This window comes from Pipistrellus kuhlii, unplaced genomic scaffold (genome assembly GCF_014108245.1).
Source record: "Pipistrellus kuhlii isolate mPipKuh1 unplaced genomic scaffold, mPipKuh1.p scaffold_m20_p_1, whole genome shotgun sequence".
In the NCBI taxonomy this organism is placed as follows: Eukaryota; Metazoa; Chordata; class Mammalia; order Chiroptera; family Vespertilionidae; genus Pipistrellus; species Pipistrellus kuhlii.
In genome coordinates, this window is record NW_023425404.1 from 141,716,262 (window position 1) to 141,740,270 (window position 24,009).

Below are 24,009 nucleotides of genomic sequence, written 5' to 3' on the forward strand. Positions count from 1 at the left end.
TGCTAGGGTACAACTCTTTCTCTCTTCCCCCACTCCCCCACATCGTTTCTCTTTCTGAAATCAATAAATAAAACTAAAACAAACAATCAAACAAACAAAAACAAAAAAATGAACAACAACCACAGAGGCTAGGACTGGCCACTAGCTGCTTAGTGGTTCCAACAATCAATCTTGATTATAACTCTCAGGCTTCAATTTGATTATGCTGAGATCATAGTTTATGGGTGAAAATTTTTTATTCTAATGTTTAAATATACAACTGGTTTGCCCAAGTAGTCATAATCTGTATATGTATATATATATGTATATGTATATGTGTATGTGTGTGTATATATACATATATGTACATACATACACACACACACACACACACACACACACACACACACACACACACACACATATATATATATATATATATATATATATATATATATATATATATATATATATAAATGACCGTCCTACTGACTGGTAGGTATGATGCGCACTGACCACCAGTGACTGGGCAACAGCAGTTGTCAGGTGACGCACCTGGAACTAGAGAGGAAGGAGCCCGTTTCCAGAGTTTGCCAACCAAGAATCACCCTCTTGCAATCCAGAACCCATCAGGGGATGTCGGAGAGGTGGTTTCTGCCAGATCACCACAGGCTAGGCCAAAGAACCCCACATGCTGGAGGGACCCTGCTCACTTTGCAGATGCCCTTCAAGCCGTGACACCATCCCAAGTACAGCCAGCAGACTAGGAGGGACCTCGGGAGTTTGGCTCCAGGGCATGTCCAGCCTGTCTTGCCCAGTCTCACTCCTCTGGCTACCTTCTAATTAATTTCCTTTCAATGTGCACGAATCAGTGCACTGAGGCACTAGTTGTTAAATAAATTAACACCCCTAATACCTTTCCATGAAAAAAAATTAAATCAAATGTTGGGATTTTTAATATAATCAGTGTTTCTTTTTTTTTTAAAATATATTTTTATTGATTTTTTACAGAGAGGAAGGGAGATGGATAAAAAGTTAGAAACATCAATGAGAGAGAAACATTGATTAGCTGCCTCCTGCACCCCCCCCCCCCACCCCACTGGGGATGTGCCTGCAACGAAGGTACATGCCCTTGATTGGAATTGAACCCAGGACCCTTCAATCTGCAGGCCGATGCTCTATCCACTGAGCCAAACCAGTTTTGGCATAATCAGTGTTTCTTAATAACATAACATCTCCTTAAATAATAGTTTTACAACTTGATGTATAATCTATATTAGTAAAAGGGTAATATGCTAATTAGACCGGATGTCTTCCAGAAGTCCCTACTGACAAAGCCTGGGCTGGAGGGAAGCCAGCCAGAGTCCTAGGTGCCTGTGGGCAGCAGAAGGAGGGAAGCAGTCTGAGTCCTGGGTGCCGGAGGGAAGCCAGTGCTGGCAGCCTGGGGAAGGAATGCCTACTATTGCACGAATTTTTGAGCATCAGGCCTCTAGTACTCTTAAAATACAAAGAGTTTAGTTGATAAAACTGCTTTGTACACAATAAATTTTTAAAGGAATATCTTAATATATTGGCTATGTGAAGAGCTTGATTCCAAAGAAGGCAGTTTATTTTCCAATTTAGAATAGCAGGGCATTTTGTAACTTAAAACAAAGGCATGTTCCCTCTAGCTTCATTTCTGATATCAAGTCAGCTTACAAATTTGCCTTGAGATATACTTGCAATAAAAATTATAGGCTGTCTGATTCAGTGTCATTTCATTATAGTACACCAAGATAGCAACAAAGGTGACAACTATAAAATGAGGCAAAATGAACTGAGCTCAAATAGCTTATTACAGCAAGAAAAGACTGTTTTAGGAGCCCAACACGAGAGTGCCTATTTTAAGTGGTCATTTTGCATTTTCATGCTAATAAGATTTTAGAACAAGATCAGCAGAAATGTTGTGGCCTTGTGACCCCCTGAAAGAAATCGAGTGGGTTATTCCAGAACTGGTATTCTTCAGAAATTATATCTGAAGGTCAACTCTGAGTATATATTATTTAGACAGGCCAAGTCATTCTGTTAAAATGCAAAACTATTCTAAGATGATTAATAAGTACCTAACCTATAAATTAATTTATCATAGCAAATTCTGACATTTCCTTTTAAACAACTGGCAATGTTTACCCAGCCTTAGAAGAAATGGGAGAATCTGGAGCATTCTAGAAAAGAGTTAACTGTGGATATACTCATTCTAGAATATTCCATTTCTCCACCTAACCACACAAATCCAAGATATACTCACATAAAACTCAATGAACTATGTTATTCTTTGCATCTATTGAATCTGAGCACCCCTCTCCCAAACCTGCACTCCCAGTCATGCACATAGAGCTAAAAGTGTATGTCTCTGGCTATGCATGGTGAAGGATAAAAGAAAGCAAATGCTTTGCCACTCTAATCAGCCTCTCATTTTACTGAAATTCTTCTTTTATTCCTCTTAGTGGTGTCCTATGTGACTAGCAGCCTGGGCACTGAGCGATACTGAGAGCTGATAGGTTGGTGATATTTTGTGAACACTACATATAATGAGACACCGTGTTAGGGCACTTCTGTAAATTTTAGGAATTTGAGTGGATCTAACCCAATTGCAAACTCTTGCCATGAGAAACTCTTTCTACTTAAAACCTGTTAAGCATTGAAAATTATGATGGTCTGATATTAGACATACCTGATCTCAACAAGGTTTGACACTTAGTACACTTAAAAAAATATATTTTTCTTTTTCTTTCTCGTCATTTCATTTTTAAGCTGCACTTGTTAGTTCAGTTTATAAAGACAAATACCATATGATTTCACTCATATGTGGAATTTGATGACAGTGAGTACATTTTAAAGTTAAGAAGATCTATTATTTGTGAGCTTTGTGATATTATGTGTGCCTGCTCACCCTCCTGTCCTCATCTATTGTATAAATGGAGAGAATAACAGTATCGTTTTCAGGGAGTGATGATGAGAAGACCTGTTGCATCAGTATTTGATGAAGTTATCTAATGTGTGTGTGTTTTTTAAAAATCTTTATTGTTTAAAGTATTACATAGGTCCTCCTCTTTCCCGCCCCAGGCTCTCACCACCCCATTGTGTCCACAGTTTATGCATATATGCATACAAATTCATTGATTGATTTCTTCCCATGCACCCTCCCCTGTCTTCCCTCTGAGGTTCATTAGATTCCACGTATGAGTGAGATCATGTGATACTTATCTTTCTCTGACTGATTTATTTTACTCAGCATAATGCTCTCCAGGCCCATCCCATCTTGCTTCTGGTGCCCAGTGCTGTTCATTAGTTGCATACTGCATTAAGAGTTCTTTTTTTTTTCTTTTTTATTGCTGCGCAGTATTCCACTATGTAAATGCACCACAGCTTTTTTTATTCTTTCATCTGCTGATGAGCACTTCCAAGTCTTAGCTATTGTAAATTGTGCTGTTATGTAAATAGGAGTGTATATATTTATTCTTTCTGATGAATGTTTCAGGTTTCTTAGGATGCATTCCTAGAAGTGGGATTACTGGGTCAAATGGGAGTTCCATTTTTTTTTTTTTTTTTTTTTTTTTTTTTTTTTTTTTAGGAAACTCCATAATGTTTTCCACAGTGGCTGCACCAGTCTTCATTCCTACCATCAGTGCATCAGGGTTCCTTTTCTACACAACCTCACCAACACTTGTCATTGATTTGTTGATGATAGCCATTCTGACGAGGTCATTTTTATTTACATCTTTTGGATGATTAGTGATTTTGAACATTTTTACATTGTCTCTTGGCCTTCTGTATATCCCCTTCAGAGAAGTGTCTATTTAGGCCCTTTATCTATTTTTTAATTGGATTGTTTGTCTGCCTTTTGTTAAGTTGTATGAGTTTCCTATATGCATTTTAGAGATTAACCCCTTTTCAGATGTATCACTGGCAAATATGTTCTTCCATGTAGTGGGCTCTCCTGTTGTTTTGTTGATGGTTTCTTTTGTGTGCAGAAGCGTTTTATTTTTATGTGGTCCATTTATTTATTTTCTGCTTGGTTTCCATTGGTTACCTATTATTTTTATATGGCGACTAGAGGCCTGATGCATGAAATTCATGCAATAGTAGGCCTTCCTTGCCCCGGCTGCCAGCCACCAGCTTCCCTCTGGCGCGTAGGACCCAGGCTTCCCTCTGGCTGCCAGTAGGCACTGGGATCCCAGCTTCCCTTGCAGCCTCAGCTTCGTCTAGAACACATGTGTCAAACACAAGGCCCGCAGGCCAAATCCGTCCCGCCAGGCCTTGCAATGTGGCCCGCACCGCGCTGTCATCACTGCACTCCGCTGCGTTTCCATCACAATGACAGTTTATGACTGTTCAGTAAACCATTCGGCCCGCGATTTAGGCTGGATTTTAGATTTTGGCCCCTTCTCTGATTGAGTTCGACACCCCTAGTAGAAGGTCATCTGGAAGGACATCCAGACTAATTAGCATAATATGCTTTTATTATTATAGCAAATTCTTTCCTTATAATTCCCTATGTAATTATTTCTAATGTATGTGTGTGGATAACCCCTTATAAAAATTGTTGAAGAGGTGATTCATGAATTGAAGTCAATTTAATGACTCATTTCCTTTCCAAGCACAAGATGGTATGATACTAAATGGTCATAACTTTCTTCATAGCACTCTTTGGGACATTTATATGACTTCGAGTTAATGAAATTTATGTTATAATTAATGTGCTGATAAAAATAAATTTCTAAAATTTTCAACTAGTTAAAAATCTAATGCATACTAGTATCCCCTCTTCAGTGAACTTTCACTCATATTTCCACCTAGTTTCCTTTAACAAGAGGATAGATCTTACCAATATAAACTTTAAAATAACTTTCATAAACCTCTTTCCCGCATCGTCCCTCTCTCCCCATCTCTCTCTCTCTCCCTTCCCTCTCTCCTTTCATCCTCCCTCCCCCCTCTCCTCCCTTCTTCCCTCTCTCCTTTTTTCTATCCTTCTGACTTGGCTCAGGATTTTCCCCTCACGCTCTCTCTCCAGTTTCCTACTCTGGATGCATATTTCAGTATCTGCCGAAGGACATATATTGTTGTAGCTCCAGAGCCCTTTAACAACCACATAAAAAGCCTGCCTGGTGCCCAGTGCTGTTCATTAGTTGCAGCAGCTAAGAGCTGTCATAGGCACAGTACAAAGGAGGTTTTACAGCACAAAAGAGTGTTCCACAATTTAAAACCTAAAAGAACAGCTAATATGATGGCAGAATGAGAATTAGTGTCACTGAGACTCAAGAAGCATGCAAAAGTGTTGGAAAATGAAGTGGACGGGTAAGGTAGGCCAGACCCTGAGAGGGACTGCCCAGTAGGACTGCCCAGTGGCAACTGCTTATTGTCTAAAAACATGGGTTTTGAAAATGTAATGATATGCTTTTCAGTCCCTGGACAAATTATTTAAACGTCTTCAAATTGCAATTTCTTTCCACATGAAACAGGGGAAAATAATGTTTTGATAAGGTATCTGGATATTTGAAGTAGATAATATAAGTAAGCCACTTAGCTTAGTATTTAGCTCTCTGTCAGTGCTCAATGACAGGCAGCTGCATTTATTAAATGTATTATTATTACTATTATTTTATTCTCTTTGTTTTATTGTTATCGTTACTATTATTTTCTTCTCTATGGTTTCTGGATTTGCCATGTCCTTATTTTCCCACAAATTTTTAAGATGCATTCCCAGAGAATCCCTCTTCCTTACCAATGGCCTTTCTCATGCCCCCACCCCATCTAATCTCTCATCAAGTTCTGCACATGCTACCAGGTTGCAAATCTGTCACTACCTTTACTTTTCATTGCCAATAGTCTCGTAATGTCTACCTAGAAAGTTATTTCAAAGCCTTTTATCCATCTGTATTCTCACCCACCTCTAATCCATCTTCCCTGAACCACAGGTAAAATGCTCTTTCTAATATGCAAATCTGATCCTATCCCTGATGTATTGAAATATTTCCTCTATGCCTCACTGCCCTCAGATAATAGTTCAACCTCCTTAGCACTCAAAATCCTCTAAAACTTTGACCCAATATATATATTTTTTTCTTTCTCAGAAACAACCCATTGTCTCATTTGTATTCACATTTTAGGACAGACGGACCATTTCATCATTCCTTGCTTTTTTGCAGCAACATGTCTTGGTAGGTGTTTTCTCAGCATAAGATGTTTCCTTAACTACTTGGTGAATTCTTTGCTTCAAGGTCAAACTCCACTGCCTCCTCATTATTCTTCTAATACTTAGAATATGTTCACATTTCAACATTGTGTTTTGAAATGTTACTTCCTTGTCTACCTAATTGGAAGATATTTGCTGATTCTCAAAATTATTATTCATCTTTGAAACTAGCCCAGAATTTGGAGAAAATAATCAACAACCAATGAGGCTCGTATTGGAAATACTAGTGGCCTGGTGCACAAAATTCTTCCATGGAATGGGGGGTTGTCCTTCAGCAGGGCCTGCACCCTCTCCAATCTGGGACATTATGGGATTGGGTCTAAATCAGCAGTCGGACATCCCTCCTACAATCTGGGACTGCTGGCTCCTAACCACTCACCCACCTGCCTGCCTGAGTGCCCCTAACCACTCTGCCTCCTGGCCTGCTCATCCCCAACTGTCCGCCCCCCCCTGCTGGCCTGATCACCCCCAACTGCCCCCCACTGATGGCCTGCTTGCCACCAACTGTCCCACTCTCACTGGCCTGATCACCTCCAACAGTCTCCCCCAACCAACCTGATCACCCACAACTGCTGTCCCATCCTGGTCTGATCACTCACAACTGTCCTTCCCTCTTGGGCCCTAACCACATCTACCTCAGCCCTGCCACCATGGCTTTGTCCGGAAGAATGTCCAGAAGGTATCCTGAAAGGTCTCCCAGTCTAATTAGCATATAACCTTTTTATTGGTATAGATCACATGTGTCAAACACAAGGCCCGCGGGCCAAATCCGTCCCGCCAGGCCTTGCAATGTGGCCCGCACCGCGCTGTCATCACTGCACTCCGCTGCGTTTCCATCACAATGACAGTTTATGACTGTTCAGTAAACCATTCGGCCCGTGATTTAGGCTGGATTTTAGATTTTGGCCCCTTCTCTGATTGAGTTCGACACCCCTAGTATAGATAAAGGCCTGGTGCATGAGTGGGGGCCAGCTGGTTTGCCCTGAAGGGTGTCCCAAATCAGGATAGGTGTTTCCTTGGAGTGTGGGGCGGCCTGGGCAAGGCACCTGTGATGGTTTGCAGGCCAGCCACAACCCCATTGGGGTGGGTTCCTCCCTGGGGATGGTGTCAGCCTGAGCGAGGGGCTAGGGCAGTTTGGAGTCCAGCCACGCCACCATGGGGTGAGGGTCCCCTCTGGGGGGGGGCGTGGCCAGCCTGGGTAAGGGGCTGAGGGCTGTTTTCAGGCTAGCCACACCCCATTCAGGGCAGGGGTCCCCACTGGGGTGCCTGGCCAGCCTAGGTGAAGGACTGATGGCTATTTGCAGGCTGGCCATGCCCCTCCCCCCCAGCAGGAACTCTCACCCCATGGGGGTGTGATCAGCCTGGGTGAGGGACTGAGGGCCATTTGTAGGCCCCTCCTTCAGTGGCTGGCCTGGGTGATGGTGACCCAAGCCTCCCACATGTCCAGGCTGGCTCTATGGCCACCACCCACAGGCCCCTCCTTCGGTGGCTGGTCCGGGCAGTTGGGAAAGTTGGCTTCCTCCATTGCCAGGGGTAACTCAAGCCTCCCACTCGCTCTGGCTGGCTCTGTGGCTGCTGCCATCTTTGTCCCACTAATTTGCATACCCACTCCTGATTGGCTGGTGGGCATTGCAAAGTGATGGTCAATTTATATATTTATCTTTTATTAGTGTAGATACTGTCATCTTGGAAAGCCTGTGTTCCCATTAGACTAGTATTGCATAAAAATAGGATTTTACTATATATTATCAGGCATTTTGTGGATGACTAATCATGGCCAGGAGTATTGTATAGTTAATTTAAAAAAAAAAAACAACAACACATTTTTTTAAAAGGGAGTTTGGATATTTTTTCTGTAACAAAATAAGTTGTATAGCTTTATCAGACTTCTGGTGAAAACATTTCACCTCTTGTGTAAAATAAAGTAAGAGGCAGGACAAAAACAAACAACCAAACAAATAGGACTAAAACAAAATATTGGAAAAGCTGAAGTTATAGTCCATGATTCTAGTAGACAAAGTGAAATGCCTATTCTGGTAAGGAATACTCATCTAATAGCAGACTAGTGGCTGGTTGATGAGTGACTTTTGGCTGAAGTGTTAGAAAGTAAAGGAGGAAGAAAATTGTTCAACTAACTCTGTTAACTGAAGTGATTAAAAATACAAAAGAAATCATGGTTTTAGCAGCTAAGGAAAAAAATAAGCACTAGGACAAGGAAAAGATAGACATCTTTGATAACATTGAGTGTTAGTACAGAAAATTAAGTTTTATGATTTTTTTCTTTCAAGGGTTGATATATTTAAATAAAGAGGAGGAAGGAGAATATGTATGCTCTACTTATAAAACAACAAAGTACCATTTTCCTATTGATAGCATGGGCAATGACCCTTGTCCTTTGGAAAACCTCATTCTCCATCTTAGAAGCTTGATCTCTGTGAAGTTTCCCTACACTCCTCACATACAAGTTTGTAAAGGAGGTTTGATGAAATAGAAGGATATCAAGGGTAAAGATGGGGTAAACAGGACTCTAACTCTGATTTTGTTCTCAGTGAAAATGGAGTATAGTTATTCACCACCTCTAACACAGTATTTCTTTATTTCTTTTTCACTTTCATCCTTTAGCATTCTTCTTATTGAGTTAAACACTGAATTCTTTCAGGGCTCACCCACAGCATCTGTTGCTCACTGTGTTACATTGTTATTAATGAAGCCATATTTTTTCTCTTCTATAGCAATTTTTGCATAACTTATGGACCTTATATATAGGTCATGGTAGTCTTATAAAAGACCTGAGTATATCTTACACTGCTAGGTGACTTGGTCATTTTCTTTTTAAACACCAATGCTACATTCCAAGTTTATAACTGACAGATGACTCATTCTAAAACTGCCTTCACTCTCAATTTTTGATCTATCATACATACACATACACATAGACTGCCTTTTTGCATCTCTGAGTGAAATGTCACATATTTGTCTCTCTTAAACTTCATCTCACTTCTAATTACCTTGTTTAATTTGTCAAGGTCCTTATGAATTCTTACAGTGTCATTCTAGTCAATAATTGCCCTTACTCAACATATAGTAATCTGCATATTTAATAACCTTACTCCCTATTCCATACTTCTAATCAACACTAAAATGTTAATTAGAATCAGGGCAAGCACTGACTTATGGGGAAAAAAACAAAACACACAACACCTTATTCAATAAACCCTCAAAGGCTGACTTCAAGCCATTGATTGTTACCTCACATATGGCCCACTAACAAGCCGTGATACAATAATATATAATAATTAGCACATGAAGCAATGACCTAAATAAAATACAGTTGGATTCAAGTGAGGAGTCAATAGCAATTTGTAATTTTTTTTCTACAAGATCTTTTAAGGAGATTAAAGCATCAATCATATTACCAGATGATTTTCAATGGACAGAAATGACTATAGAGAAAGAAGTTACCAGGAATAACAGTAGAACTAATTCAATAGCCCATTCAAAGGCTCAGTGAAACATTACTGTCAAAGTAAGGTGGCAGGTCATTGTTTCAGTGAAGCTTCTAATTAATTTAACTAAAAATAAAAACCCTGGCTCTTCATAATAAAGAGCAGGGGACCAAGTTTCTGTTGATAACTTAGTTTCCCAAATACAAAGACATTTTCCCTCTTCCCAGTACAGTAGGTCTGTAGATTTCTCCAAAAAAAAAAAGATTTTTAAAGTAATCATTCAGATAAATTATCTCTATTCCTAAATAGGTAGGATATTCCTTCCTTCCTTCCTTCCTTCCTTCCTTCCTTCCTTCCTTCCTTCCTTCCTTCCTTCCTTCCTTCCTTCTTCCTTCCTTTCTTTTCCTTTCTTCCTTCCTTCCTTTCTTTCTTTCTTTTCTTTCTTTCTGAGGGCTTTCAACTAAAAGTAGTCCAAATTGCATGTTCTGAAACCTGGAGTCAGGTTTTATGAACTGCCACTCAGATTCTATATGTCCAAGCTATTTTACAAATGTGGCCCCTGCCCTTCCTTCAGCAGCAAATCTTGAGAGGTCTGCAGCATCGCTCTCAGAAAATGACAATCTTAATAGGAAAAAGCAGCCCAGCCAGCTGGCTGCGGATGACCTGGGGCAGCTGGTGATTTCCTACCTTGCCCTTAGGTTAAAAGATTAGGTGCTGGGACACAGTAGGGGGTTGTGTAGGGAGTGTATGTGTACAGCAGTGGAGGAGAAATCCATTAAACACAAATTGACTATCTTTAGGTGGTGAGCTTGTGGAGGAACTGCGAGGATTAGAAAACAGATGAGGTCAAGCAGGCACTTAGGGGACGGTGGAGGTCAGCACACCAAGATTGCTGGCATGAAGGAGAAGGCAGGAAGGAAAGATGGGGCTAGAAAAACATAAAGGGGGGGAAATGATACAGCAACAGAAGAATTTTCTTTTAGATCTGCCTCTCAATGTAGAAATTCTTTTATGAAGGTATCTATGTGAATATCTTTTAATCAGACTTTGTTTTTTTATTTTCATAGTTTTTTTTAATTGATATTCTTACTTATTAAAAATCTTTTAGGTCTACAGAAATTGCGATTAATTAACAAGGCCTATTAAATAAAATAATGGTATCCATAGTGCTCTGCAAATAACTACTAGATTTTAAAAAAAGCATGTTAAAGTTCCAAACTGTTTAAACAGACTTTTAACAGTAATCAGGATGGTTATATGGCACCCAGTTGAAAGAGACTTGAGTTTAGACTATCTAGATTACTGTTGTGGTGTTGTTGTTTTTAAAGAGTCATTTTAGGTTCATAGCAAAATTGAGAGGAAGGTTCAGAGATTTCCCTGCCCTCACACATGCACAGGCTCCCCCATTATCAACATTTTCCATGATAATAGCACATTAGTTACAACTGATGAACTACATTGACAGCATGATTACCCAAAATCCATAGATTACATTAGGATTCACTCTCTGTGTTACACATTCTGCAGATTTAACAAATACATAATGACATGTACCCATCATTATCTTATAATACAGACTATTTCCATTGCCCTAAAATGCTCTGTATTCCAACTGTTTACCCCCTCCACTACCGATCTTTTTGCTATCTCTATTTGCCTCTAATTCTTTTGTTATAAGTGAAAAATTCTGACTGTATCTCAGACCTTGTTTAACAAAATACCTCATCTGTGTAGTTGATATAGAATTTGATAGTTTAAGAAAAATAAAAAAATATTTAAAACTGTGACAACAAATAGCTATGGCGTGAAATAAGGAATGGATCACAATCTTAAAGACAGAAAACAAACAAACAAACAAACAACAACTAAGGTACAAAGTGGTAAGAACTTGGCTTGTTTAGTAGCAGAAAAGGTAACTTGAACATTTGTTTCTAGGTCTCCAGTCTCCTTTAGCAGTGTTCTGCCAAACAACCTGACTGCCAATCTCACTGTCGCTGATTTCCATCCCTTACTCTGCCTACGGGAACTCACAAAAGCATGGCCCTACCCAGACCAGCTCCTCTGGAAGGACTACACAGACTACTCCCAAGTGCAGGAGTGTGGAGGGTAGGATTTATTTATTCAGATGACTTCAGATAAAAATGGGAAATGACAAGAAATAGAGGAGAGATAGGAATTTATATTCTTGAGTACTGAATATGTTTCTAGGCTTAGATGACTAAGGTTAGGGAGAGAGAAAAGAGGATTTGACTTGTTGAAAATAATTCAGCTTATCCACCAGAAGGAGATCATCTTAGCGGTTGTGGGGGCTTAGTAGTTTGCAAGCTTTTCATTTCATTGAGCTCAGTATAAACAGAGTCGATAGCAATGCTAATGTAAGTTCCTGGGAGTCACTAAGTGTGCTACAACTTTTTATTAAATTCTCACAGACAGGTAGATTGAAAGACCAACATACTTGTGAGGGTATTTTTGTTGTTGTTGTTGTTATTTTTTTCCAAACAGAAAGACAATATCTTGTCTATAACATCTAGAAGACTATCTATAAAAATAAAAACGTAATATGCTAATTAGACCTGACAGCTGAACAACCTTCCAGACTTCCTTCCAAACAAGGCCGCTGTGGTGGGGGCTGAGGTAGAGTGATTAGGGGTGATCAGGCTGGCAGATTAGAGGTTAGGGGTGATCAGGCAGGCAGGCAGAGGGGTTAGGGGCAATCAAGCAAGCAGGCAGGTGAGTGGTGAGGAGCCAGTGGACCCGGATTGTAGGATTGTGAGAGTGATGTCCAATTGCCATTTTAGGCCCGATCTTAAACTAGCACTCAGACAACTCCTGAGGGTTCCCAGATTGTGAAAGGGTGCAAGCTGACTGAGGGACCACCTCCCCCCACCCCCAACACACACACCCTTGTGCACAAATTTCATGCATGAGGCCTCTAGTATGTTTATAAAACATCCATCACTGTAGCAGTTAAGGGCTTTGACAAGTAAGTCATTTCTACATAATACAGAGTAAGCAGATGGATGTCTTCTCTGTCAGTAGTGCCTGTTCACTCTGGAGCTGAGGCTATTCTACTCTGAACTAAAAAGCGGATGAATCAGGCCCAGCTTACTTCAGTCACCTTGATTCTGGCTGCCCCCCACAAAGTGTACAATTCCCTGCTGGGCGTTATAAAACAGCTGGAAGACTGACTAAGGGAACCCAGAGAGAATACCATTTTAGTCTCCCTCTCTTATCCTGGAACAACAGGACAAAGAAATGACTTTCATATACCTTTCTGATTTTTTTATCCTCACTGGAGGATATGTTTATTTAATTTTGGTAGAGAGTGAAAGAGAGAGAGAAGAGACTAGAGGGAGAGAGAGAGACATCTATTGATTGCCTCCCATATGCACCCTAACTGAGATTGAACCCCCAACCTAGGTATGTATCCTGACTGGGAATTGAACTCATAACTTTTTTTTTTTTTTTTTTAATGTACCAGATGATGCTCCAAATCTTTCTGCTTTGTTATGAGGTATTATAAACAAGTCATGGACTTAGAAAGTCTCACGACAGATTCTAAGAAACCCCTTTCTGGCTCATCTGCTTACTGAATATTTACTTGTAAATGACTATGTATTCAATAAGGCACTACGTAAGAAACTGTTGATACAGAGGTGATAAAACACATGCTTTAATTAGGAAGGTAAAACAAATAGGACGATACTCCAGTACAAGGCTAGATGTATTCAGGGTGTAAGCAAGGTAGATGCAAAGTGGTTCAAACAAGGGAGATATTAAACATAGTAATGGATGTTATAAAGAAAGCTACATACAGAAAATGGCATATGAGCTGTGTGCTATGAGAGGGTAATTCAAGATGTGTTAAAAAAACACACACACACAAAACCTTGCCTAACAAATATACGCTGACCCAGGTGTAGTGCTAGTCACTATCAGTAGCAGCTGGATTTTAATGACAGTTAATCAAGCTAAGGTGAGACAACAGAGTGAACCCTTTGCTAAGTCCTTATTTATGTTTGATTTCAGATTAGGCTTGCTGACAGCCCAATGTTTAGCATTGGAGGCCTTAAGGATTAAGGGTCAGGGCAAGCAGACAGTACCCAGTGAGGGAGAATGTGGGGTTAGGGCAGTGGCTGCTGTGTCAGAAGCAAGAGTAGCAGCAGCAACTTTGAGGTCTAGGTGAACCAGGGGAAAGGACACATTTAGTGTATGAAATTGTAGGCGAAATGGTAAGAAAGAAATTATTAGCACCACCAGAAATGGGGGTGGAGAGAAGAACAGTCCAAAGAATCCACATGAGTGCCTGGAGAGCAAGTAGAATAATGAAAGCCAAGGTTAGACAGGTTGTATCCAGAAGTATGTGATGTCCTCTACTTGTTTTTTCTTTTTTTCTTTAATAAACTTATGAAGTTGAACCCATTCTCTTTTTAACCTTAGGGGAAATACAGGTTAAATGATTATGGAAAATGACAAAATCATTGGGCTAATAATCTGTTTCTAGGATACTATAATACATGGCTTAGAATTATCTGAAAGTAACTTAGCTAAATGCTATTTAGCCATTGCTTCTTTTCTGCAAAACTCTTAGTTTCACACAACATAAAAACCCTGATGTTTTTCATTTATTCACTTATTTATTTATCTCAATCAGTAAAGGTTTAGTATATTTGCTAATAGTTACAGATTATATGGTCCACTGGATAAGACAAAGGTTCCAGTCCAGACTGCCTGGGTTTACTATTCTAGCTTTTAGTTTCATCATCTGCCATTGGAGATGAAAATAACTGATCCCTAATGGGCTATTATAAGAATTAAATGAGAACACCTATACAAAGCATTAGGAAAGTGTCTGTCATTTAGCAAGCACTCGGGAACTGTTAGCCGGTCTTATTATTAATGCTCTGTGCCAGGTACTTTGAGAGTTATTAGGGGCACAAATATAAATGTGACATAGTCCTTGCCTTTGAAGAATTAGCACTCTCGAAGAGAAGACATATACATAATAGCTAACTGTGCCTGGGAAAATGGAAGGTGCCAGAAGAGAAGATGGGAGCTCTGGGTCATTTCAGGGAAAGGGGAAGCATGTAAACTCCACAGAAGCATGAAATGTCCTACGAGTTTGGTTTGACTGGAGCATGAACAAGTATGAAACAGGTTAATTGGTGCTAGCAGACAAAAAGAAGGCTGATCAGCTTTTGAAGGGTTCAATATTCTCTGCTAATGGAGTTGGACTTTATTTTAATGGGAAAAGGTAATGATGGAAATTTTCAAGCCAATTTTAAGGATGGAAGAAAGGGACTGGATTCCACACTATTTTTTTATTGATTAAGGTATTACATATGTGTCCTCATCTCCCCGTTACCCCCAACCCTCCCCCCACTCATGCTCTCACCCCCATTTCCATACTCTTTTTTTCCTTCTTTTAAATATATATATTATTGATTTCAGAGAGAAAGGAAGAGGGAAAGAGAGATAGAAACATCAATAATGAGAGAAAATCATTGATTGGTTGCCTCCTGCATGCCCTACTGGGGATCAAGCTTACACACTGGGGATGAGCCCTGACTGGAATCAAACCGTGACCTTCTGGTTCATAGGTAAATGATCAACCACTGAGATAAGCCTATGGGATGGACTCCACACTTAAATATAAACTTGAATGAGAAGAGAATGGATAGAAGGAAGCAATCATTGAGAAAAGAGAATAAGAAGTGAAGTAGCAGACAGGGAAAGCCAGAATCTTTCATTGCCTCAAATCAAGAGAAGAAAGAAACACACACACACACACACACACACACACACACACACACACACACAAAACAAACAAACAGACAAAAAACACAAAAACACACACACAAAAAACTAAGTGACACCACTAAATGCTGGGAAGGGTGCAGAGACACTGGATCCCATACAATGCTGGTGAAAATGTAATATAGTATCGCCACACTGGATAGTATTTTGTCAGTTTCTTAAAAACTAATCATTCACCTACCACACTATTTAGCAATTGTACTCCTGGGTACTTTATGCCAGAAAAAATGAAAACATATGCACACAAAAATCTGCACATAAATGTTCTTATCAGATTTACATATAATAGCTAAAACTGAAGACAACAAAAAGTACCACTTATTAGGTAAATTGCTAAATAAACTTGTACATCCACACCATGGATTACAAGTCAGCAATAAAAATCAATAAACTATTGATACGTGCAACACCTTGGATGGATCTCAAGGGCACTATGCTGAATTAAAAACAAAAAAGCCCATTTCAAAAGGCCACATACTATATGATTCAATTTATATTGATACTCTAGAAATGACAAAAATTATAGGAATGGAGAACATATTAGTGGTTGCCAAGCACTGGGGGTGACGGTGGGAAAGGAGGAGTTGGTGTGACTTAAAGGGGAAGAATGAGAATTTTGTAACAATGAAATAGCTCTATATCTGTATTGCAGTGGTGGTTATACTTTCTACACTTGTGATAAACATGGCATAGAACTATAGGAATGTACTATACTCATGTTAATTTCCTAATTTTATAATTATACTACAATTATTTAAGATGTAATTATTGGAGGAAACTAGGAGAAAGGTACGCGACAGCTCTTTGAACTTATATCTTTGCAATATCCTGTGTATATATAATTACCTAAAAATAAACAGAAGAAAGTTTGCTTAAATATTTACAGAATTTATTGCTACATGACAGATTATGGATTATTAATGCTTTGTCCTTCAGAATTTTACTGTACTTTCCTATTATCTCAAAATAGCCTTGTATTACTTGTATGATAAAAAGAAAATGCATGACAAGAGAATAAAAATAAGCCTAACATGTTTTTTTTTGATGGCTCAAGGCTAAAAGTAATTAGCAGGCAGAATGGAGTCTGTGAATAACAAACCTTGAGATGCAGCTTTTCTACAAAATTGTATCTGAAAAGTTGCCTGAGTGATTTCTAGAATCTACTCACATAGTAATTCTCTTCTTCCCTACCTGTCTAACAGAGGTAGAAAATAAAAAATTCTCTTTATATATCTTTTTAAAATAAAAAAAAATAAACTTAGGCTATATTCCTGCATTCACTAGAAATGTAAATGTTAGCCTAGAGAAATAATGTTTCTCAAGCCAAATTTATTATAAATTACCTTTAATACTTAGGAATTTTCTGGTTAAATAGGCTTTGAAACAAGAAGATACGGGGGTCAGACTTATATGAAGTAGAGAATACTAGTTAAATGCCATGAACATATGTGCATTAGACATTTCTAATGAGTTTCCATACACTCCTACACCTATTCCCACAGACAAAGCTTTCTTTCTGAAATGATGTCACTCTCTATTACCACCAAGAATTCCAAATTCCTTCACAAGCCGAATCATGCCCTCCAGGATGTGGTCCCATCTTCTTCTCTTTCATTTCCCACCACTCTCACATGGCTCATCCCAATCCAGGAAGACAATTAAGATATTTTGATCATTTACCCTTTGTTAGACACCATCCTAAGAGTTTCCTATCTCTGTTGCTTTTGCAAATGACCATGAGTAAGCCACCCCTTTGGTCTGATGAAATTCACCCTTTAGGATCAAGCTCTCAGGTGATACCTCAGAAGCTCTGTTATGCCTGACAGATTCTTTCCTTCCTCCTCCCACTGCTCTTCCATGTACTGAGGGAAATACTCCTTCCCTTGTGTTCCCACAGCATTTTATAAATAAGTCTAGCAAAGTCCTGTGTCATTGAATTCCACATAGCTATCTCTCCAAGTAGATTGTGATTCAGGATACCACTTAAATAACTTTATAGACTCAATGCTTAGTACATGTGTACATTGTATATAGATATATAATTAGTTGAGCTAAATGTATGAAGACAGTATATTTATTTAGGAGTTTTTATGGTTAGGGATTTCTCCATTTCCAAAAACATGATTGCAATGATATCTTTTTTGATACTGATTTGCTAAAGATAGTGACACAGTTCCTTGATGGCAAAGAAAAGGTAGAAATCCTTTCATTACAGAGCACCTGTCTGTTGCAACCACTCTCTCTATTGATATGCTAGGGAAAAAGTCACCTCCTCCAGTAGATAGAATATTTATGAAGCTCTTTTCCATATGGTTGGAAAGAAACATATCCCAAATTAGCTTAATTCAGTGGCTACATTGACTCAATATTTTGTGTAGTCCAACCTCAATCATTATGGAGAACAACAGCATTACATTTAAAAGTATGGTGGGATGTTCAGATCCCTTAGAATAGACTCAAGCTCACTTATAGCCTTAGGAAGTGAAAGATTTCAAGTTTTATCACCCAAGACTAATCTGACTAAAATTATTAATGACTATAACTATATAACTATAATTTCCTCTGCAGCTATTTTCACTTTTATATGCTTTTTGAAAATTACATCACAACAAAAACTAACGGAGCTGCTGTTGCTGTTATTACCCAGCATTTAATCTGAAAATTCCTTCAAAGCTTCACATGCTCCATTTCACCACTGCAGCTTTTAACCTGGTTACCTTCTAGGTATTTGAAAACAAGTTTGCTACACGTTCTTACTGTTCAATGACAATGAAAAAGCTTGTGTCATTAGAGTCTTGTAGAAATTGCACATTTTCCCCTTGAAACTGAATTGTGGCTCTCAATACTACCCATCCCCAAATGTCACAATCTGTCATAGTTATGTTGAGCTGCCCTGTCATTGAAGGGATACGGAATTAAACTTGAGTTCTCTTTTTTAAGGAAAATACAGCTTCAAAATTTTTATTAATGACAAATGCCAACCAGAAAGGTAGATGCCAATAAAGATCTAATTTTGCAAAAGGGGGTACATTTCATAAAATGTATTATGCTTCCCAAGAATAAATTTATTGAATTGCTCCCAGCAAACTATGACTTTCTGTCAACTGTTCAAAAGTAGCTGCTTCCTTCCTCCTCTCACTCATGTCTATGTAACTACCTCTCCCTCTTCTAGTCTGGAGGGATGACTTTGAACTTGGGGGATGAAGATGCAGTTGGTGTATGTGTGCTAATTGCAGAGCAAGATTGGGCTAGAAAAAGGTACACTGACAAGCATTGCTTCAATTAGGGACGAGCAAATCTTATGACTATAAACCATGATATTGAATGGTATCATAAAAAAAGTTTTTGTCTTTTCTAAGAAAAATCACACTTACAATTTTCCAAGAAAATCTGACATTAGGTGCAGATGGAACTTTGAATGTTTCCAAGAAACACTGAAAGCAATTATGTTTACCAAAACAGTTGAGGCACGAAATTAGAAGATAGCTTCAAGTTTGGGAAGAGAATTAGGCTTCTTTTAACTTATTTGGCTTTGATTTTCCCCTTTCAAAATTAGACTCATGATAAGATTAAAATGAAAGAAAGATTTATCATCCTCACTGTTGACTTTTAATAATGTGAGTAGCATTAGAAGTAAATGTTTTTAAAAATGAATATTCAGTTATCTTAAATTATGAAACTACACTTAAGGAAAACATCATGTGAATTCACGATTTTTCCCCATTAGGTTTATTTAAAAAAAAAAAAACCAAACACCTAATAGGTATAAAAATATGATAGAGGCTTTTGCTCCCTCTGCTATTATATGAAAGTCTAAATTCAAATTAATGCTGGCAAAGTTAGTAATGACTAACTAGTTCACATATGTGCACGTACAAACGAGGTTTACATACTCAGTGAAACAGTGACTCAAGCAAACAAATTGTAAGAACAACTAGATAAGGAAAAACTTCAGTAGATAAGGCTATGGATTAGTATCAAATTGATATCAGTTAGATTTCCACCTCTGACACTATTGACAATGTTATCTTAAGCGTTTAACTTCTGATTTTTCTTTTGCAATAAAATAGTATCTGTATTATTAGTTATTTTAAGAAATAAATGGGAAAATAAATGCTTAATAAATTCATAGTAAATTCTCAGTGAATCTTAACTATACTTTTTGTTGATTATTATTATTGTAATTTACAGTGTAAAATCAATTATTTTATTTAAAAATTTATTTATTTAAAAGTGCTACAAAATCAGATCTGAGCTATAGGTTTTTAGTTTTAAATACACTCAAAATATGACAAACTAAACATAATTGATATGGAATATATTGGTGAGATGAAATACTCTATTTTAAGTTTTAAAGTTACTATTCTTAATATGATTTATATTATTGGACCTACCAAGCAATCTTACCTTGAATGACAGATATCAATTGTAAATATAATCTACTCATGTTGGGATGTATGCCCATAAAATTGGCCAACAAAAAATCTCCTAACTTTCATTACTCTATTTCCTCAGACCAATTGTGGAATTGAAAAATGCAGTAATTTATATCCATATACTTAGCAATGAATTTGGCAATGGTATATCCTTAATGATATTCTTTAAAATCAACTAGCCCATCCTGTAAGGTGTGAGATGGGAACTGGTGTGTTACATTTAAGACATAAGCTTTAGAATCAGAAAGATTTCAGATTTAATCTTTAATTAATAATTTACTAGCTGAATAATTTAGTTCAAGTTACTTATCTTTTCAACTTCACTTGTAAAATAGGTTATTAACAGTATGTAGTTCAGAAGATGATTGTTAATATTAAATGAGCCAATGCATGTTAAACATTTAGCATAGTCTGGCATCTTATGGATGTTGAATAAATAGTAATTATTATTTTCATAATTTTACTAATTTCATTGATTACATGGCTTGGTGGTTGTAATACTTTTCATTATTGCTTAGAATATGATTGTGGTCTGGTTGGCGTGGCTCAGTGGTTGAGCATTGACCTATATGAATCAGGAGGAACATGGGTTGATTCCCAGTCAGGGCATATGCCTCGGTTGCAGGCTCAGTTCCTAGTGAGGGGAAGGCAGAAGACAGCCAATCAATGATTCTTTCTCATCATTGATGTTTCCATCTTTCTCTCCCTCTCCTTACCTCTCTGAAATACACCCCCCCCCCCCACACACACACATACTTATATATATTTAAAAAATATGATTCTGATGGGATCATCAGTTCTATAACCTACAAGAGGCATGGTGCATAACATTCGTGCACTGGAAATGGGGGTGTCCCTCAGCCTGGCCTGTGCCCTCTTGTATTCCAGGACCCCTCGGGGGATCTCAGACTGCTGATTTAGGCCTGATCCCTGCAGTCAGACACCCTCTCGCAATCCAGGACTGCCTGCCTGCTCAGTGTGCATCATAGTGACCAGTTGTTCTGGCCGTTCCCCCTTAACAGTTGCTCAGGCTTTTGTATATATAGATGCCACATATATCATAGAACTGGCCATAAGGGTAATAAATTTAGAGTATGAGATTTTGCACCAAAGATCTATCTGTGAAAACAACTTGAGGAGCATGATTTGTTGAGAGAAGTAGGAAATACTATTTTTGTAAATGGATGAAAAAATTTACTGTCTATTGTCATTATTAGATGACTTTGGGGTTTAATTTGTATACCACAAACAATTAAAAATGCCTTACTTAGTTCTTTAGAGATAAATAATTCTCTATTTTATTTATAGTATTGTCTATATCAGATAATGGTTTGTGACTACAAGACTTCATTTACATATTTTTAAGATAAGAACTCATATGTTTTACTTAAAAAATAACTTAAATCCCCTTGAATTCCTTGATCAATCTGATTATTATAATTTTGAATTATTTGTTTTGTTAAGAAATGAATGCTCTTCAACTTTAGGAAAAGTCAAACTACCTTGTCTTTGGATGAATAAAACATTTTCAGGGAAATTTTGTTAAAATAATATATAGAACATTGACTTATGTAAATTTTAGGATTTAAGTAAGTGCATTACAGTTAATGACAATTTGCCACAATTTCAGCTGGAAAAACAGCAGTTTTAATGGCCACATCTTATATAATAAAAGGTTAATATGCAAATCGACCAAATGGTAGAAAAACTGGTTGCTATGATGCGCATTGACTCCCAGGGGGCAGAGGCTCAACAGAGGAGCTGACCCCTGGGGATCAGTGCACTCCCATAGGGGAGCACTGCTCAGCCAGAAGCCAGGCTCACTGCTGGCAAGTGCAGTGGCGGCAGCCTCTCCCACCTCCATGGCAGCGCTAAGGATGTCCGAATGGGGAGCAGGCCTAAGTCGTCAGTTGGCCATCCCCCTGAGGTCTCCTGGACTGAGAGAGGGCATAGGCCAGGCTTAGAGACCCCCCTAAATGCATGAATTTTGTACACTGGGCCTTTAGTTATATATAATGCATTAAAGAAATAAACAGAAAGTTGTTTTATATCTGGATAGCTTCCCTCTCTTTCTCTATCCCTCTCCCCTTTTCTCCATCTCTCTCTCACTACCTATCATCAATCTATCAATTAGTCATCTAACGTTTGTCTATTTACTCAGACTGTGAATAATGAGACAGACTCAAGGCAAAGATTGATGGTATTAAATATATATGTATTATTATTATTCCTTCTTCCTTCGTTTTTACAGATATAGGCATACATTGTAGAGTTTAAAATTCTGAATATTTGTTATTCTTTCAGAAAAATGTGGGAAGTAATGTTCCAATTATTCCCAGCACTTTATTTTATAAAAAACCTCTACTAATACTATATTTTCAGGAGCTGGACTATCCTGTGATATCTATATATCACAAAATTAACCCTTAACTCAAAGGGAAGTCATAAATTTATTATCAGAAGCCATATATGTATTAAGTGTTTTTGCACTCCTGTCATTTACCATGCTTTGTGGCTACTGGAATCTTTGTCTACTTACTGAATGGAGCTTTCAATGCGGGTGATAGTGAGGAAAGCAGCAAGGTTTGCTGTGTAAGATGAGATGACAATCAAAGCAAACAGCCACCAAGCACCCATCATCATTCTGGTAGCCAGTGTTGTGTATGGGACCTCCCCACCTGTGGAAAGAAGCAAAAAGAATAAGAGAACATCAACAAGTATTAACTGAGCATTCTGAGCTCATACACATTCAATATCAAGTTAATTCTTAAGTAGTGAAAAGTCTTTGCACATAACATCAGCATAGATTTTGGTATTCTGCTTATGTTCATTACTTCACATTTAATTATCTTTTATGAGACTATGTGGGATCCAGTAAAAAAGAAGCATGATAAACATTTAGTATAATGTGTTTAAATGATATTTCTTCCATCTTTTTGTTCAACCCTAGAATTAATTATCCTCTTTTTATAACCACAGATATACACCAGTTAGGTGATATAAATACTTTATGCTTCTGTTTAATATAACTTTTTCAGATTTCTAGTTCAATATGTAATATCGAATATTTGTTGTTGTTAAGTTCCCTAGGATCATAGGTTACCAATGATCTTGGGGTCACCTAAATTAGTATTGGCTTCAGCAGCATCACATATAAGTTGCTCTCCTAGTTTACTAGTTACTATTTATAATCTTGTAGAATCTTCCTCTCCATCTTCTAAATGTTGGAGTGCCTTTGGGATTCCTCTCTAGGTTGCATCTGTTCTCTGTCCACATATCCACCCCAACTAATCTCAAGTCTCCTAATTTTGAATATCATCACAGTATATTTTGATAACACTCAAGTTCCAGTCTATCTAGAAAGATATAGATAAATTAGAGGCCTGGGGCATGAAATTCGTGCATGGCAAGAGGGGTGTATGTGTCCTTCAGGCCAGCCTGCACCCTCTCCAATGCTGGTTCCCAACTGCTAGCCTGCCTGCCATTCTGATCACCTCCCAGCCACTGCCCTGCCAAGCCTGAATGCACCTAACTGCTCCCCTGCCAGCCCAATTGACCCTAACTGCCCTCCTCTGCTGGCCTGGTAATCCCTAACTGCCTTCCCCTGCCAGGCTGGTCGCATCCAACTGCCCTCCCCTACAGACCTGGTTCTACCCAACTGCCCTCCTCTGCCGGCCCAGTTAACCCTAATTGCCCTGTAGGCCTGATCACCCCCAACTGCCCCCCCTTGTAGGCCTGGTCTCTCCCAACTGCCCTCCCTTGCTGATCTGATTGCCCTCAACTTTCATCCCCCTGCTGGCCATCTTGTGGTGGCCATCTTGTGTCCACATGGGTGCAGCCATCTTGTGTGTTGGAGTGACAGTCAATTTGCATATTACTCTTTTATTAGATAGGATTCCAAATATCCATTGGAATCTAATGGATATTTCAAACATCACATTTAAAACGAAACACTTTATTTTCACTCCTAAATTCAGTCCACACTGTCTCAAGGAATAGCACCACCCTTCACTCTCTTGCTTAGACCAAATATTTTCAACGTTCCGTCCAGTAGCATGTCCAGTCACCTTTACCTTCAAACTACATACAAATCCTA

The 24,009-nt window shown here is 38.4% G+C and overlaps 1 protein-coding gene across 1 annotated transcript in view; it reads right to left on the minus strand.

The window, feature by feature from the left end:
* GRID2 (glutamate ionotropic receptor delta type subunit 2) overlaps window positions 1-24,009 on the minus strand; it is a 1,260,684-nt gene that overhangs the window by 224,008 nt on the left and 1,012,667 nt on the right. Inside the window, exon 12 of the mRNA XM_036411398.2 lies at window positions 22,453-22,591. Within this exon, the coding sequence (XP_036267291.1) occupies window positions 22,453-22,591 (139 nt within the window). The remainder of the gene's footprint in view (window positions 1-22,452; window positions 22,592-24,009) is intronic.